Genomic DNA, 12,824 nt, shown 5'->3' on the forward strand with positions numbered 1-12,824 from the left:
TGAAAACTTTATTTATGGACTTTAGACCCCAAGATTGGCATATAGAATAGCATGATTTAAGAATATGCCCAGGGGCACCTAGGTGGTGCAGTGGATAGAGCAGGACCTGAGTTCAAATTCGACCTCAGACACTTGACACTTACTAGAGGTGTGACCCTGGGCAAGTCACTTAACCCCAAGTACCTCATCCCCCCCCCTCCCAAAAAAAAGAATATGCCCAAAGTTTTCAAACAAAAGAAACTGAATTAGTATTTAATATAGGGTGTCCCAAAAGTCTTGATGCAGTTCCAAGTTTTGATAACTTTATTAACTTTTTTAAATTACCATTTTCAGCTATTTTAAAGCTATATTAAGCTTTAATGGCTTAAAACTTCACTAAGACTTTTGGACACCCTGTTACAAAGATTATAGTGCTAGTGCTCTTCATTGAATATAAAAATCTAATGATCCCATGTAGCTTATGTGAGTGATATTCATTCTCTTTTAAGTATTCCAATAACTGTCTATTCTCTCTGGATTATTGAAGTAGCCTCCTAATTGGTTCCTCTGCCTGAGGTCTTTCCCAGCTCTAATCCATCCTACCCATAGATATGAAAAAATTTTTCCTAAAGCTCAGGTATGACCATTTCATTGCTTCTTGAACTCCAGTGGCTCCCTATTTCCTCCAAGATCAAATATAAACTACTGTCTCTGGCATATAAGCCCTTGATTTGTCCTTGTGCTTGGACTGTCTTTCCTCCTTACCTTTGTTTCTTAAAATCCTCAGTTTCCTGCAAAAGTCAGGTCAAAGCCCACCAAATGCATGAATCCTTTCCTGATTCCCCACAGCTGCTGGGACCTTCTCCCTTCACTCACCCCAAAAACTACCTTGTATTTATTTTTTGTATATCTATATATTGTTAAAATGAATATATGGATCACCTGGATTTGATGGAGGTACCTTACCATCCAAATGGATTTTATGAGACCCTGGATTAATAGGAGCAAAATGCCCTTTGCACAAAGACTTCAAAGTGAAACTAGACAAGCCCTATTTCTTTCCCCAAGAGAATAAACAAACTCAAATATCCCTTTGAAATTTCCATTCACTACCTTCTTCCCCAGGTAGAGAAACCTCCTACTCTCTGATAATACCCCTCCTGTTTAGCATCAGCTTTAAGTAGAGCTGTTAAACTGATTTGTATTGTTTAACTAATCTACATTTGTAATGGGTTGATCTGTATCAAGAAACCTTAAAAACCCTTAGAAAGAAGGGGAGCGCTTAGCTTTCCTCTTAGGAGGGAAGTCTCCACATCATCATGTGTTATATCTTTCTTCTTGGGACAAAATATTAAATTGATATTATGTTTTTCCTGTCTATCTCTGATCTGGTTTGTCTTGTAGGAAATATTAAATTCTCTGATCTGGTTCTCAACCGTGTTCTCTAACCATGTTATATTTGTAGGAGGACAGGTATGGGAACAAATTGTAGGAGATATTATAAGATATTATAATTTTTCTGATCTGTTTATTGATTCTGTTTGTAGGAGACAGGCAGATACAACAGCTATATTTTAATATATGTGTGTATTAGCCCACTCTATAGAATGGAACCTTCTTGAGGGCAGGGACTCTGTATCTGTAATGCCTAGAATATTGCCTGGTACTAGTAGGTGCTTCATAAAGACTGGTTGATTGGTTGATTGATTGATCTTATTTTAATTCTAGTGCCCCAGAACCTGATGTTCAAGATGCCCAAATCCCAGCTGAAAAGCTTCCTAGGTGGGTAAAAATTGTCTATCTCTAATGTTACAGAAAAGAAAGAAGGAAGAACCAGGGATAGAAATCTGAGTTTGCTTAGTTCTTTCTTCCTTCCTTCCTTTCTTCCTTTTTCCTTCCTTCCTTCCTTCCTTCCTTCCTTCCTTCCTTCCTTCCTTCCTTCCTTCCTTCCTTCCTTCCTTCCTTCCTTCCTCCCTTCCTCCCTCCCTCCCTCCCTCCCTCCCTCCTTCCCTCCCTCCTTCCCTCCCTCCTTCCCTCCCTCCTTCCCTCCCTCCTTCCTTCCTTCCTTCCTTCCTTCCTTCCTTCCTTCCTTCCTTCCTTCCTTCCTTCCTTCCTTCCTTCCTTCCTTCCTTCCTTCCTTCCTTCCTTCCTTCCCACTACCCTTTGTCAAAGAAAAGAGAAATATTGACTGCTCCTCAGTTTCCCACTGCTCCTTTTTGTTGCTTGGAGGGCTAGAGGTACTCTCAGTAATTATGCTGTGAATGAGCTTTTGTTCTCCTTATCTGAGCTTCAGTTTCCTCATCTGTAGAATCAAAGGGTTAAAGTAGATCAGATAATATCTCTTTTGCTTCTAAATCTATGATCCTCTAATAGGGAGGCAATAAAAAAATTAGAAAATTGACATTGACATAGTAAAATATGGGTATAATACCAAAGAAAATTATGTAGATTTCTTCAAAAACTATTTCCAAGACTGTCTCGAGGTAATTTTCAAAGAACCAGATACAAATCAGAACAAGATAGAAAGAAAGGAAATACAAATTAGGAAAGTATAGTTGGTAGGGATAGCCAGATGGCATAGTGGATAGAGTGTTAGGCCTGGAGTCAGAAGGACCTCAATTCAAATCCAGCCTCACATATTAGCTGTGTGACCTTGGGCAAGTCACTTAACCCTGGTTTCCTCAGTTTCCTCATCTCTAAAATGAGCTGGAGAAGGAAATGGAAAACCACCCCAGTATCTTTGTCATGAAAACCCCAAATGGGGTCATGAACAGCTGGACAACAAAACAGTTTGTAGCTAAAAAATTAATACTACATGGAGAAACTATAATAAAAAGGTCTATATAAAAGGATTTTTATTCCTTTTGTTCCTTCCTTGAGAAGTCTGGATTTGATATATTAGCAGGAATTCTTCACCTTTTTTGTGTCATAGACCCATTCTCAGAAGAATATTTTAAATATATAAAATAAATAGGATTACAAAAGAAACCAACTATATTTTAAAGTACAGATATAATTTTTTTTTTACTTTGAGGATCCCAGGTTAAGAGGCCCTATATGAGAGGTACATAGCAATGATATGATAAAAATGGCATTTAGGGGGGGAAGTCATTATAATAGTCATTTCTAATAAGTTGAACTGATGAAGAGATAGAAGGAAGACCAGTTAGTCCAGTGCGATAATAATGACAGTAATAACAATTCCAATTTATTTGATACTTTAAGGTTTGCCGAAATATGTTGTTATTCAGTCATTTTCAGTCATATCTGACTCTTAGTGACCCTACTTGGGATTTAGTTGATAAAGATACTGGAGTGGTTTGCCGTTTCCTTCACCATCTCATTTTACAAGTGAGGAAACTGAGGTAAACAGGGTTAAATAACATGCTTCAGGTCACATAGCTAATAAGTGTCTGAGTCCAGATTTGAATTCAGGAAGATGAGTCTTCCTGACTCCGAACCCAGCACTCTATCCACTGCACCACCTAGCTGCCCCACACCAAATTCTCTACATATATCATCTTATTTGAGCCCCACAACTCTGAGAGACAGGTACTTCTGTTATTTTACCCCTATTTTAATAGAAAAGGAAATCAGATAGAAAGATTATGTGATTTTCCCATGTCATACAGCTGGAAAAAGGATTTGTACCAGGAGTCTCCCAGCTCTGAGTTCAGTTTTTCCTTCTTTTCCATAATGCAAGGTTTAAAATAATGAATCCCTACAGTATTGTGGGAGCTATATTAGAAGGAGGAAGAACAGATGATTCTGAGAGCCATACTGGGGCACTAGACAGATTTGTAATTTCGGAGTGCAAGTGCAGAATTTGTGCAGCAAGTGGGGGTGCTTGTTGTGTAATTTCAGCGGTTCCAAAAAGGTATTAACTTTATTCTTTGTGTCAGAGCTAGGATTTCAACAGCTAGGTGAGTAATGTCCACATTCACAGGTGTGAAGAAAAAGGTTGCAATGGCCTCCTTCGACCTCATGTGGTATGGTTTGGTGAAAATCTGGACCCTGACCTTCTTGACAAGGTCAACAAAGAGCTTGCTGTCTGTGACTTATGTTTAGTGGTAAGTGATTCCCTACTTACTCAGTCCAAGTATTTTCTAAAACTTTCCATATAGTTGTTTAGAGGTCCAAAAAAATGTACCAAGGTCTTCTACCAAAAAACAAGACAGAGTAAAAATTTAGTTCATTTTTTAAAATTACATTATCAGACTTAGAAAGAGGAGAAGAATTTATGAATAAACAAGAGAGCAGTGTGTGGTCTAAAATGGATAATTTTGATTACTTTAAATTAAAAAGGTTTTGTACAAATAAAACCTACTTGACCAAGATTAGAAGGAAAGTAGAAAATTTGGGGAAAAAATTTATAGACAGTTTTTCAGATAGAGATCTCATTTTTCAAATATATTGAAAACTTTGTCTTATTTATAAGAATATGAGTCATTTCCCAATTGATAAATGGTCAAAGGACATGAACAGGCAGATTTGATGAAAAAATAAAAACTATATATAGTGATATGAAAAAACGCTCAAAATCATTTTTGATTAGAGAGATGCAAATTAAAACAACTTTGAGATGTCTCACACTTATCAGATTAGCTAAAATGATAGAAGGGGAAAATGGCAAATGTTCAAGGGGATGTGAAAAAACTGGGACACTGATACTGTTGGTGGAACTGTAACCTGATCCAACCATTTTGGAGAACAATCTGGAATGGTGCCCAAAGAGTTATAAAACTGTGTATACCCTTTGACCCAGCAATACCACTATTAGGTCTGTTTCCCATGGTGATCAGGGGAAAAGGAAAAGAACCTACATGTTTTAAAATATTTATATCAGTTCTCTTTGTGGTGGTAAAGAACGGGAAATTGAGGGGATGCCCATCAATTGGGCAGTGGCTAAACAAGTTGTGGTGTATGATTATGATGGAATATGCCTGTGGTATAAGAAATGATGAGCTGGTTGAATGTAGAAAAACATGGAAAGACATGAATTATTGAAGAATGAAATGAGCAAAACCAAGAGAATGTATACAGTAACAGCAATATTGTTTGAAGAACAACTATGAACTAAGCTATTTTGAATATTACAAGTACTCAGATCTACTACAAAGGGCCTAGGGAGGAAGAACTGATAAATAGAAGTATGCATAATATGGTTTTACATATATACATATCTGTGTCAAATAGTGGCCTTCTCTAGTGTGAAGTGGGGAGGGATGGAGGGAGACAGTTTGGAGCCTAAAATGTAACAAAAAATAAATTAAATTTTAAAAAATCTTAATGGCATTAAAATATAAAAGGCTGAACGTGCTATTTTATTCCTGTGGCCTTTAGTGCAGTTTTAGAGGCATCTTCTCATCTCTTTTTTTTTTCCTCTTGTACAACTAGAAAATAACTAGAGATTTTTCTATTTATTGTCCTTGGTGAACACACCTGTCCCTTTGTAGATCTGTTCGGCTTTAGCTGTTGCCACCCACCTGGATCCCCACACTTGGTCTGATTTTGTGAAATTGGGGAGGAGGGATGGAAATAAACTTGCTGTCAGCAGGGTAGTAATGTTGCCTCTTTGGTCTTGTTGCCCTCTAGGTGGGAACGTCCTCTGTGGTTTATCCTGCAGCAATGTTTGCCCCGCACGTGTCAGCTAGGGGAGTTCCAGTAGCCGAATTTAACATGGAAACCACCCCTGTTACACCAAACTTCAGGTAAAGGCATGAAACTGAGGCTAGAAAAGGTTGAGTGACTTGCCCAGGGTCACACAGCTAATAAATGTCTGAGGTCACATTTGAATTCAGTTCTTCCTAACTCCAAATCCAGCCTTCTGTCTGTTGTACCACCTACCTATTTTCCCACAGCCTCTCAAATAATTTGTCACTTGCCTCATTTCTCATCTTTGCCAGTCTGATAGGAATGAGGTGCAATTTCTTTTTCTTGATATATTGCCATAGCCATCATCACCAGAGCTATGCAAAATAGAGGTGAAGACAAAGAATATCCTTGCTTTACCCCTATTTTATTGGAAAGGCCTCTAACTCTTAGCCATTACCCATAATGCTCTTGGAGTTAAAAAAATATTATAATTTTTGGGAGAAGTCCATTTATTTATATGATTTCTAGAGTTTTTCATAGAAATGAGTGTTGGATTTTGCCAGGAGCCTTTTTCAAGATCTAATGATATCATATAATTTTTATTATTTATATTATTCAAAGCTTTATCATACTTATGGTCTTCCTTATGTTGAACTAACTAATCTTGCATTCTTCATATAAACCCAATCTGGTCATAGTGTATCATATTTCTAATATGTTATTGTAGCTTATTTGCTAATATTTTATTTTAAAAGTTTGTATCAATGTTCATTAGGGATATTGGTCTATAGTTTTCTTGCTCTGATTTCTCTCTCCCTATTTTAGATATCAAGACTTTATTTGTATTATAGAAAAAGACTGAAAGGGGTACCTTCTTTTCTTATTATTCTAAAAAGTTTATATAGTATCGAAATTAATTATTCTTTGAATGGTTGATAGAATCTACATGTAAATCCCTCTGATTTACATGTCTCTTTGGGACTTCATTTATGTCTTGCTCAATTTCTATTTCTAATATTAAATTATTTAAATAGGTGTTTTTATTCTGTTTTATATTTTTATAAGTATATATCTATATTCATATTTATCTATATCTATCAATCTGTCATCTATCTATCATCATTCTCAAAGTTATCAGTTTTGTTGATGTATAATTAGGCAAAATGGTTTCTGATAATTTACTTTAATTATTCTTTAATTTTTCGAGTTTTAATTTTCTATATTGAACAATTTGGCTTCTCTCTGTTAATCAAATTGTTTGTTTGGTTTTTAAAAAATAACTCCTACTTTTATCTATCAATTCAGTGTTCTTTTTACTTTGTTTTATTCATCTCTTCTTTAATTTTCAGAATCTCTATTTAGTCGGGGATTTTTACTTGTTCAAGTTTCTTTTCTATTTTGAAAGTTTTTAGAGATGCAGATGTCCTCCTCAAAACTATGTTAGTGGTGCAGCTAGGTGGCGCAGTGGATAAAGCACCAGCCCTGGATTCAGGAGGACCTGAGTTCAAATGTGGCCTCAGACACTTGACACTAACTAGCTGTGTGACCCTGGGCAAGTCACTTAACCCCAATTGCCTAACCCCCCCCCCCCCAAAAAAAAACTACGTTAGTAGTTTTGGTTATGTTTTGGTATATTGTCTCATCATTTGTCATTTTCATTGATGAAATTTTTTATCTGTTGTTTGTGTAATTTCTTCTTTGGCCCACTAGTTCTTTTAATGTACCCTTTAAGGGCCTTTCCCAGATACAATTTTTATTGCATTGCAATCAGTAAATGATGATTTACGTATTTTTGCATTTTTTGGTGAGGTTATTTATACATAGTCAGTTTTTGTAAAGTTCTGCCATGTACACTTTTGAATTATACAAATTTTCTCTTCTCAGTAATTTCCAGAGATTTACAATCTTTATTTTTTTCTTAAGTTCTATTCAACTGTAATGCCTTTCTTATTTTTCTTTTGGTTTGAATAGTGTCAGTCTGAAAAATACATTAAAGTTCTCCACTATTAAAGTTTTCTATCATTTCTCCCTCTATTTCAATGAACTTTTCCTTTAAGTATTTAAATACTATGTTATTAAGTACATATACATTAAGTGTTGATATTGAGTTATCATCTATACTGCCTTTAAGCATAATGTAATTTCCCCTCTCTTAGTTTTTATCTTGTCCATATTTGCTGTATCTTTACCGGAAATAATGATTGCTAACCCTGTTTTGTTTTTGTTTTTTTTACTTAAGCTGAAGTATAAGAGATTTTGTTCCAGCCTCTCATTTTAATTTTGTGCTTGTCTTTGTGCTTTAGTTGTGTTATTTGTAAACAGTATACAGTCAAATTTTGCTTTCTAATCCATTCTGCTATACTCTTTCACTTTATAAGTAAGTTCATCACATTCACATTCACATTCACAAGTATGACTGTCAGTTGTGCTATTTCCCTCCATCCTGTCCTCTTGTGTTTGAATTTCCCCCCTTTACTCCTAATCTCCCTCTTTACAGATAATAAGAGGGTAGAAGAGGAGTTTGTTTGATGCTTTGTAATCTTATAAGTGAAAGTCTCTTTCTTCTCTATTACAATTCTTCTCTTTCTCCTTACCTTGTCTCTGATCGCAGGTTTTACTTTCTTCCTTTTCTTTTAGTCTCCTTTTCATTCCTCTCTCTAACAAAAACACCCACAAGTTGAATGTTGTTTTTAGATAAAGGAAATTTGAACAAAATTACTTATTTCTTCCTCTCCTCATTTATCCTTCCTCCTACTCATTTTCCTCCCACACATAAGAATTTCAATATAGAAATACATGAAGTGGGGCAGCTAGGTAGTGCAGTGGATAGAGCGCCCACCCTGGAGTCAGGAGTACCTGAGTTCAAATCCAGCCTCAGACACTTGACACTTATTAGCTGTGTGACCTTGGGCAAGTCACTTAACCCCAATTGCATCACCAAAGAAAGAAAGAAAGAAAGAAAGAAAGAAAGAAAGAAAGAAAGAAAGAAAGAAAGAAAGAAAGAAAGAAAGAAAGAAAGAAAGGAAGGAAGGAAGGAAGGAAGGAAGGAAGGAAGGAAGGAAGGAAGGAAGGAAGAAAGAAATACATGAAGCTCAAAAGTAAAAAGGGAAAAGATAGAGGTAAAGGGGGGAGATATAAAGGAAGGAGGGCAAGATAGATAAGAAAATAGTTATAAGCAAAACAATTTCCTTTATCCAGCTGAGATGAAAGTGAGGTTCATGGGATGTCCTCTTACTTCATCTCTTCCTCCATGAGGATATACTCTTCATCTTATGCACCTCTATTATGCATGTGATTTCCTTCCCTTTCTTCCTTTCCCCCCAAGTATAGTCCCACTTTCCCTCCCATTTTTCTCTTCTCCCAAGAACGTTAAAACAAAACCATTCACAAACCCTCTGTCATTCTAACCTTGTACTATGACCCTGAAGTATATTAAGTTTCCGAGAAGCCATTTGTTATTTATCCTTCTATTAATTTGTAGACAATTCATCTCCTCATATTCCCTTTCAATTGAACAAATATTTACCTTTCTTTGTTTCTCTTGGCATCTGTGTTTCCATTTTAAAATCACTACTCAGTTCTGACCTTTTCATCAAGAATTTTTGGAAATCCTGTACCCCATTAAAGACTCACTTTCCCCCATTGGATTATGCTTATTTTTGCCAGACAGATTATACTTGGTTCTAAGCTTTTATCTCTCTCTCTTTTTTTTTTTTTGGAATATAGACAGTTCCCACTTTATGGAAATTTGCATTATGCAATTCAACTCCCTGGGTGGCAGGACCACAAGCCTTCTGGGGCTCTGGCTCTGGGCAGGGGCAGCAGCAGCAGTGGTAGCAGCAGGGTCCTCCATTCCAGGCCCTGAAGCTGCTCCCAATGCAGGGGCCCCAGGTACCAAAGCCAAGCTCTGGCTGTGGGGGCTGCAGAGTCATGGAGAGGGCAGGGTCATGAAAATTCCCCAAAAGGGGAGAGGGAAGTCTACAGAATGGTTCATTGACATTTAGCAAAAACTGGCTGTGTTAACATTCTAAGTTCTTCTCTCCTTTATATAGTGTAGTATACTTTATATAGTATGGTATGAGTCTTGTGTGATTCTATATTGTGGCTCCCTGATATATGAACTACTTTGTGGTTCTTTTTATCTCTGACAGTTCTTCATTTTGGCTATTTATTTTGGGATTTCTTTTCAAAGACACCTCTGCATTCTTTCTGTTTTCACATTGCTTTCTTTTTTATTTTTAAAATTTTTTTTTTATTTTTAGTGAGGCAGTTGGGGTTAAATGACTTGCTCAGGGTCACACAGCTAGTGTTAAGTGTCTGAGGCTGGATTTGAACTGAAGTACTCCTGACTCCAGGGCCGGTGCTCTATCCACTGCGCCACCTAGCTGCCCCTTCACATTGCTTTCTGAGGACCCTGTCTTTTTTTTTTTTTTATCCTTTTAAACAGAAGAGGGGCATTGTGGAGAGAGAGAGAGAGAGAGATAGACCCTTTAAAAATATTATTATCTGAAACTGCCCATTATAAAAACTTAACAGCTGAGTGAAAAATAAAGAGTTTCTCTCTAAATTCTGGCTACAATACAGTTTAGTCAGTCAAATTTCTAAGGAAAATGGGGCATCATTTAGGCAGGCTTACCAAAATGTTTTGTTTTTTTTTGGACAGGGCAATGAGGGTTAAGTGACTTGCCCAGGGTCACACAGCTAGTACGTGTCAAGTGTCTGAGGCCACATTTGAACTCAGGTCCTCCTGAATCCAGGGCTGGTGCTTTATCCACTGTACTACCTAGCTGCTCCACTCCCCACCAAGATGTACTCTTAACCTCATTTTAAAACTGAAAATAGTACATAATAAAAAAGTTGAATTGCACTCTTGCTTCTTAAAACTGGGAATATTACTTAAGAAAGACTAAATTCCACTACTATTTCTGTAATAACTAAATAGATGGTAAACCCCTTGAGGGATGGTATTATATCTTATTTATATTTGTATCACTCACAGTGCCTAGAAAAGTGTTTATTTTTAAAGATTGGATCTCCCTATCTCACTCAGGCTAGAAGTGCAAGGGACACTCATGGGCTTGGTCCCACTCTGATTAGCACAGGGCTTTGACTTTCATTTTCCAAGCTGGGGCAATTTGCCCATCCTTAGACAATTTGATCCCCCCACACACACACTCCTTAGGACAAACTAGAACAATTCCAAACTCAGTTTGGACACCCTGTTGACTTGGCCCACTGCAGCTCAAAACTCCTGGGCTTAAGAGCCCTAACAGTCACCATTTCTCCAGTAGCAGGGAATATAAAAGCATGTACCACCATCACCAGCAGAGCTCTTTACACATAACATATAATCAATAGTTTTTAAATGAAAATAGTTTTAATTAGAGAAATCTTTTAAATATAGCATCAACCTTCGGGTTTTACTTTTTTCTTTATTTTCCTTTCTGTAATTGTTTTCCTACAAACATCTGTAATAATAATTCAATTTAAACCTATAATTGGGTTGGCACATTATGAAAAAAAACATAAAGAACTTCACTACAACTTATAGACTGTACTATAAGTCTTTGCTGAAAGACAGTAACATACTCTGAGTAATATTGAAACATGCCTAGATTTTTTCTTTATCAAATAGGTCTCTGCTCTTTTTCACAAAATGGCTTATATTTGTATAGACTAGAAAAGCTTTGAGAGCACTTTCATGTATGTTATCTCACTTCATCTTTGTCTCTTACCAGATCCCAGGCTCAACCTTTACCATATTTATGTGATGATTGTATATTTAAGTGGTATGTGTTTAAGATAAGAGGTAATGCAGAGTAGTGGACAAAAAGCTGACCTCAGAGTCAGGATAGCAAGCCCTACCTCTAAAACACATACTTGGTCTTTGACCTTGTGCCAGGCTTGACTCTTGTGGCCCTTCTTAAGAGGGTGGGCTTAACTCTCTTAAGAGGATAAATTGCAGAAGAATTTGCTCATTGGAAGTTCCCAGCACCAATGAAATCACAAGTCTAAACAATGAAAAGAAATTTTAAGAAAGCAAAGTAAGGCCAGGAAGACTTTGCTTCTTCTGACCTATACTAGCTTTGTGACTATCAACAACTCACTTGACTTTATAATGCCCTGGGATACTTTAAATAAGTTACAAATGAGTTGCTAATATGCAAAAACGGAAGTAATTTCCATTCCTGGAGTTCCTTATACTGATTAAATTACATGAGTGTATGTGTGTTAGAATCTGAGAAGCTATTTCCAAAGGGTTGTTTTCTGATTTGCCCAGTTAAAAAAAACCAACAACAATAAAGACAAACATACACTTTGATTTGTATTGTGGAACAAGACACTTTGTTCATTAGTCAAAGTCAAAATGGTGTGAGATGGGACAGAACAGCCCATTTCTCATACACCCATTGTAGAAAAGATCAAACCAAAGAATACCATGATGTGATGTTTAAAATCTAGATTGTGTGATTGCCTTAAATTAGAAGCTTCAGCACCAGTCTTTGGGCATTAAACATTTATTAAAGCATACAGATATTCACAAGGAGTTCAGAAAGTTAAGAAAAAAAGAAGTCCTACCTAGCCTAGAGTTCCAGCCTGGTTGGGTTCTTCCCCAAGTCCTCCTCCATGAGCCTGCTTTAATCAGGAACTCTCCAGCAAACTGATTGTGGAAGCTTTTTATAGGTCTGGAACAGAAGCGGTCCTTACACACTACTTCAAGGTGAATGGTTGCTGTCCTCCAAATCCATTGGTTCTGAAGGTGTTCTCAAGTTGAGTTCACAGTCTAGCTTCTGAGAACAATACCTTCTTAAGGGATAGTCAGGTGTGATTACAATCCAGTTAACTAATCAGCAGTCAATCACTCTCACTTGATTCAATCAGTCTAGATTAATCTCCAGGTGGGTCTTTGAGTATCTGCTAAGTCCCATTATTTCATCACAGTGATGAATAATGATCAAGAAATAGGAAAAAAAATGACAGTGAGTACTGTCAGGCACAATGGATAGTACATTGAGCTGGGCCTGGAGCCAAGAGGACCTGAGTTCAAATCTTACTTTGCATACTGTACTGGCTTTGTAACATTGGTCAAGGCACTTAACCTGCCTGCCTCAGTTTCCTCAACTGTAAAATGGGAGTAATAATAGCACCTACCTTCAAACTTTTAAGTACTATATAAATATCAGACTTGGTGTAGGAATTATTTTGCTCATTTGGAATTATGCCCTAAGGGCTATAAAGCTGTGCATACC

General features: G+C 36.8%; 1 protein-coding gene across 2 annotated transcripts in view; it reads left to right on the forward strand.

The window, feature by feature from the left end:
* Positions 1–12,824, forward strand: part of SIRT5 (sirtuin 5) — a 29,463-nt gene that overhangs the window by 14,792 nt on the left and 1,847 nt on the right. For both annotated transcript variants that reach the window (XM_043979340.1, XM_043979339.1), the window contains exons 6-8: positions 1,708–1,761; positions 3,926–4,049; positions 5,575–5,690. In XM_043979340.1, coding sequence (XP_043835275.1) covers positions 1,708–1,761; positions 3,926–4,049; positions 5,575–5,690 — 294 coding nt within the window. The remainder of the gene's footprint in view (positions 1–1,707; positions 1,762–3,925; positions 4,050–5,574; positions 5,691–12,824) is intronic.

This window comes from Dromiciops gliroides, chromosome 1 (assembly GCF_019393635.1).
Source record: "Dromiciops gliroides isolate mDroGli1 chromosome 1, mDroGli1.pri, whole genome shotgun sequence".
NCBI classification, from domain to species: Eukaryota; Metazoa; Chordata; class Mammalia; order Microbiotheria; family Microbiotheriidae; genus Dromiciops; species Dromiciops gliroides.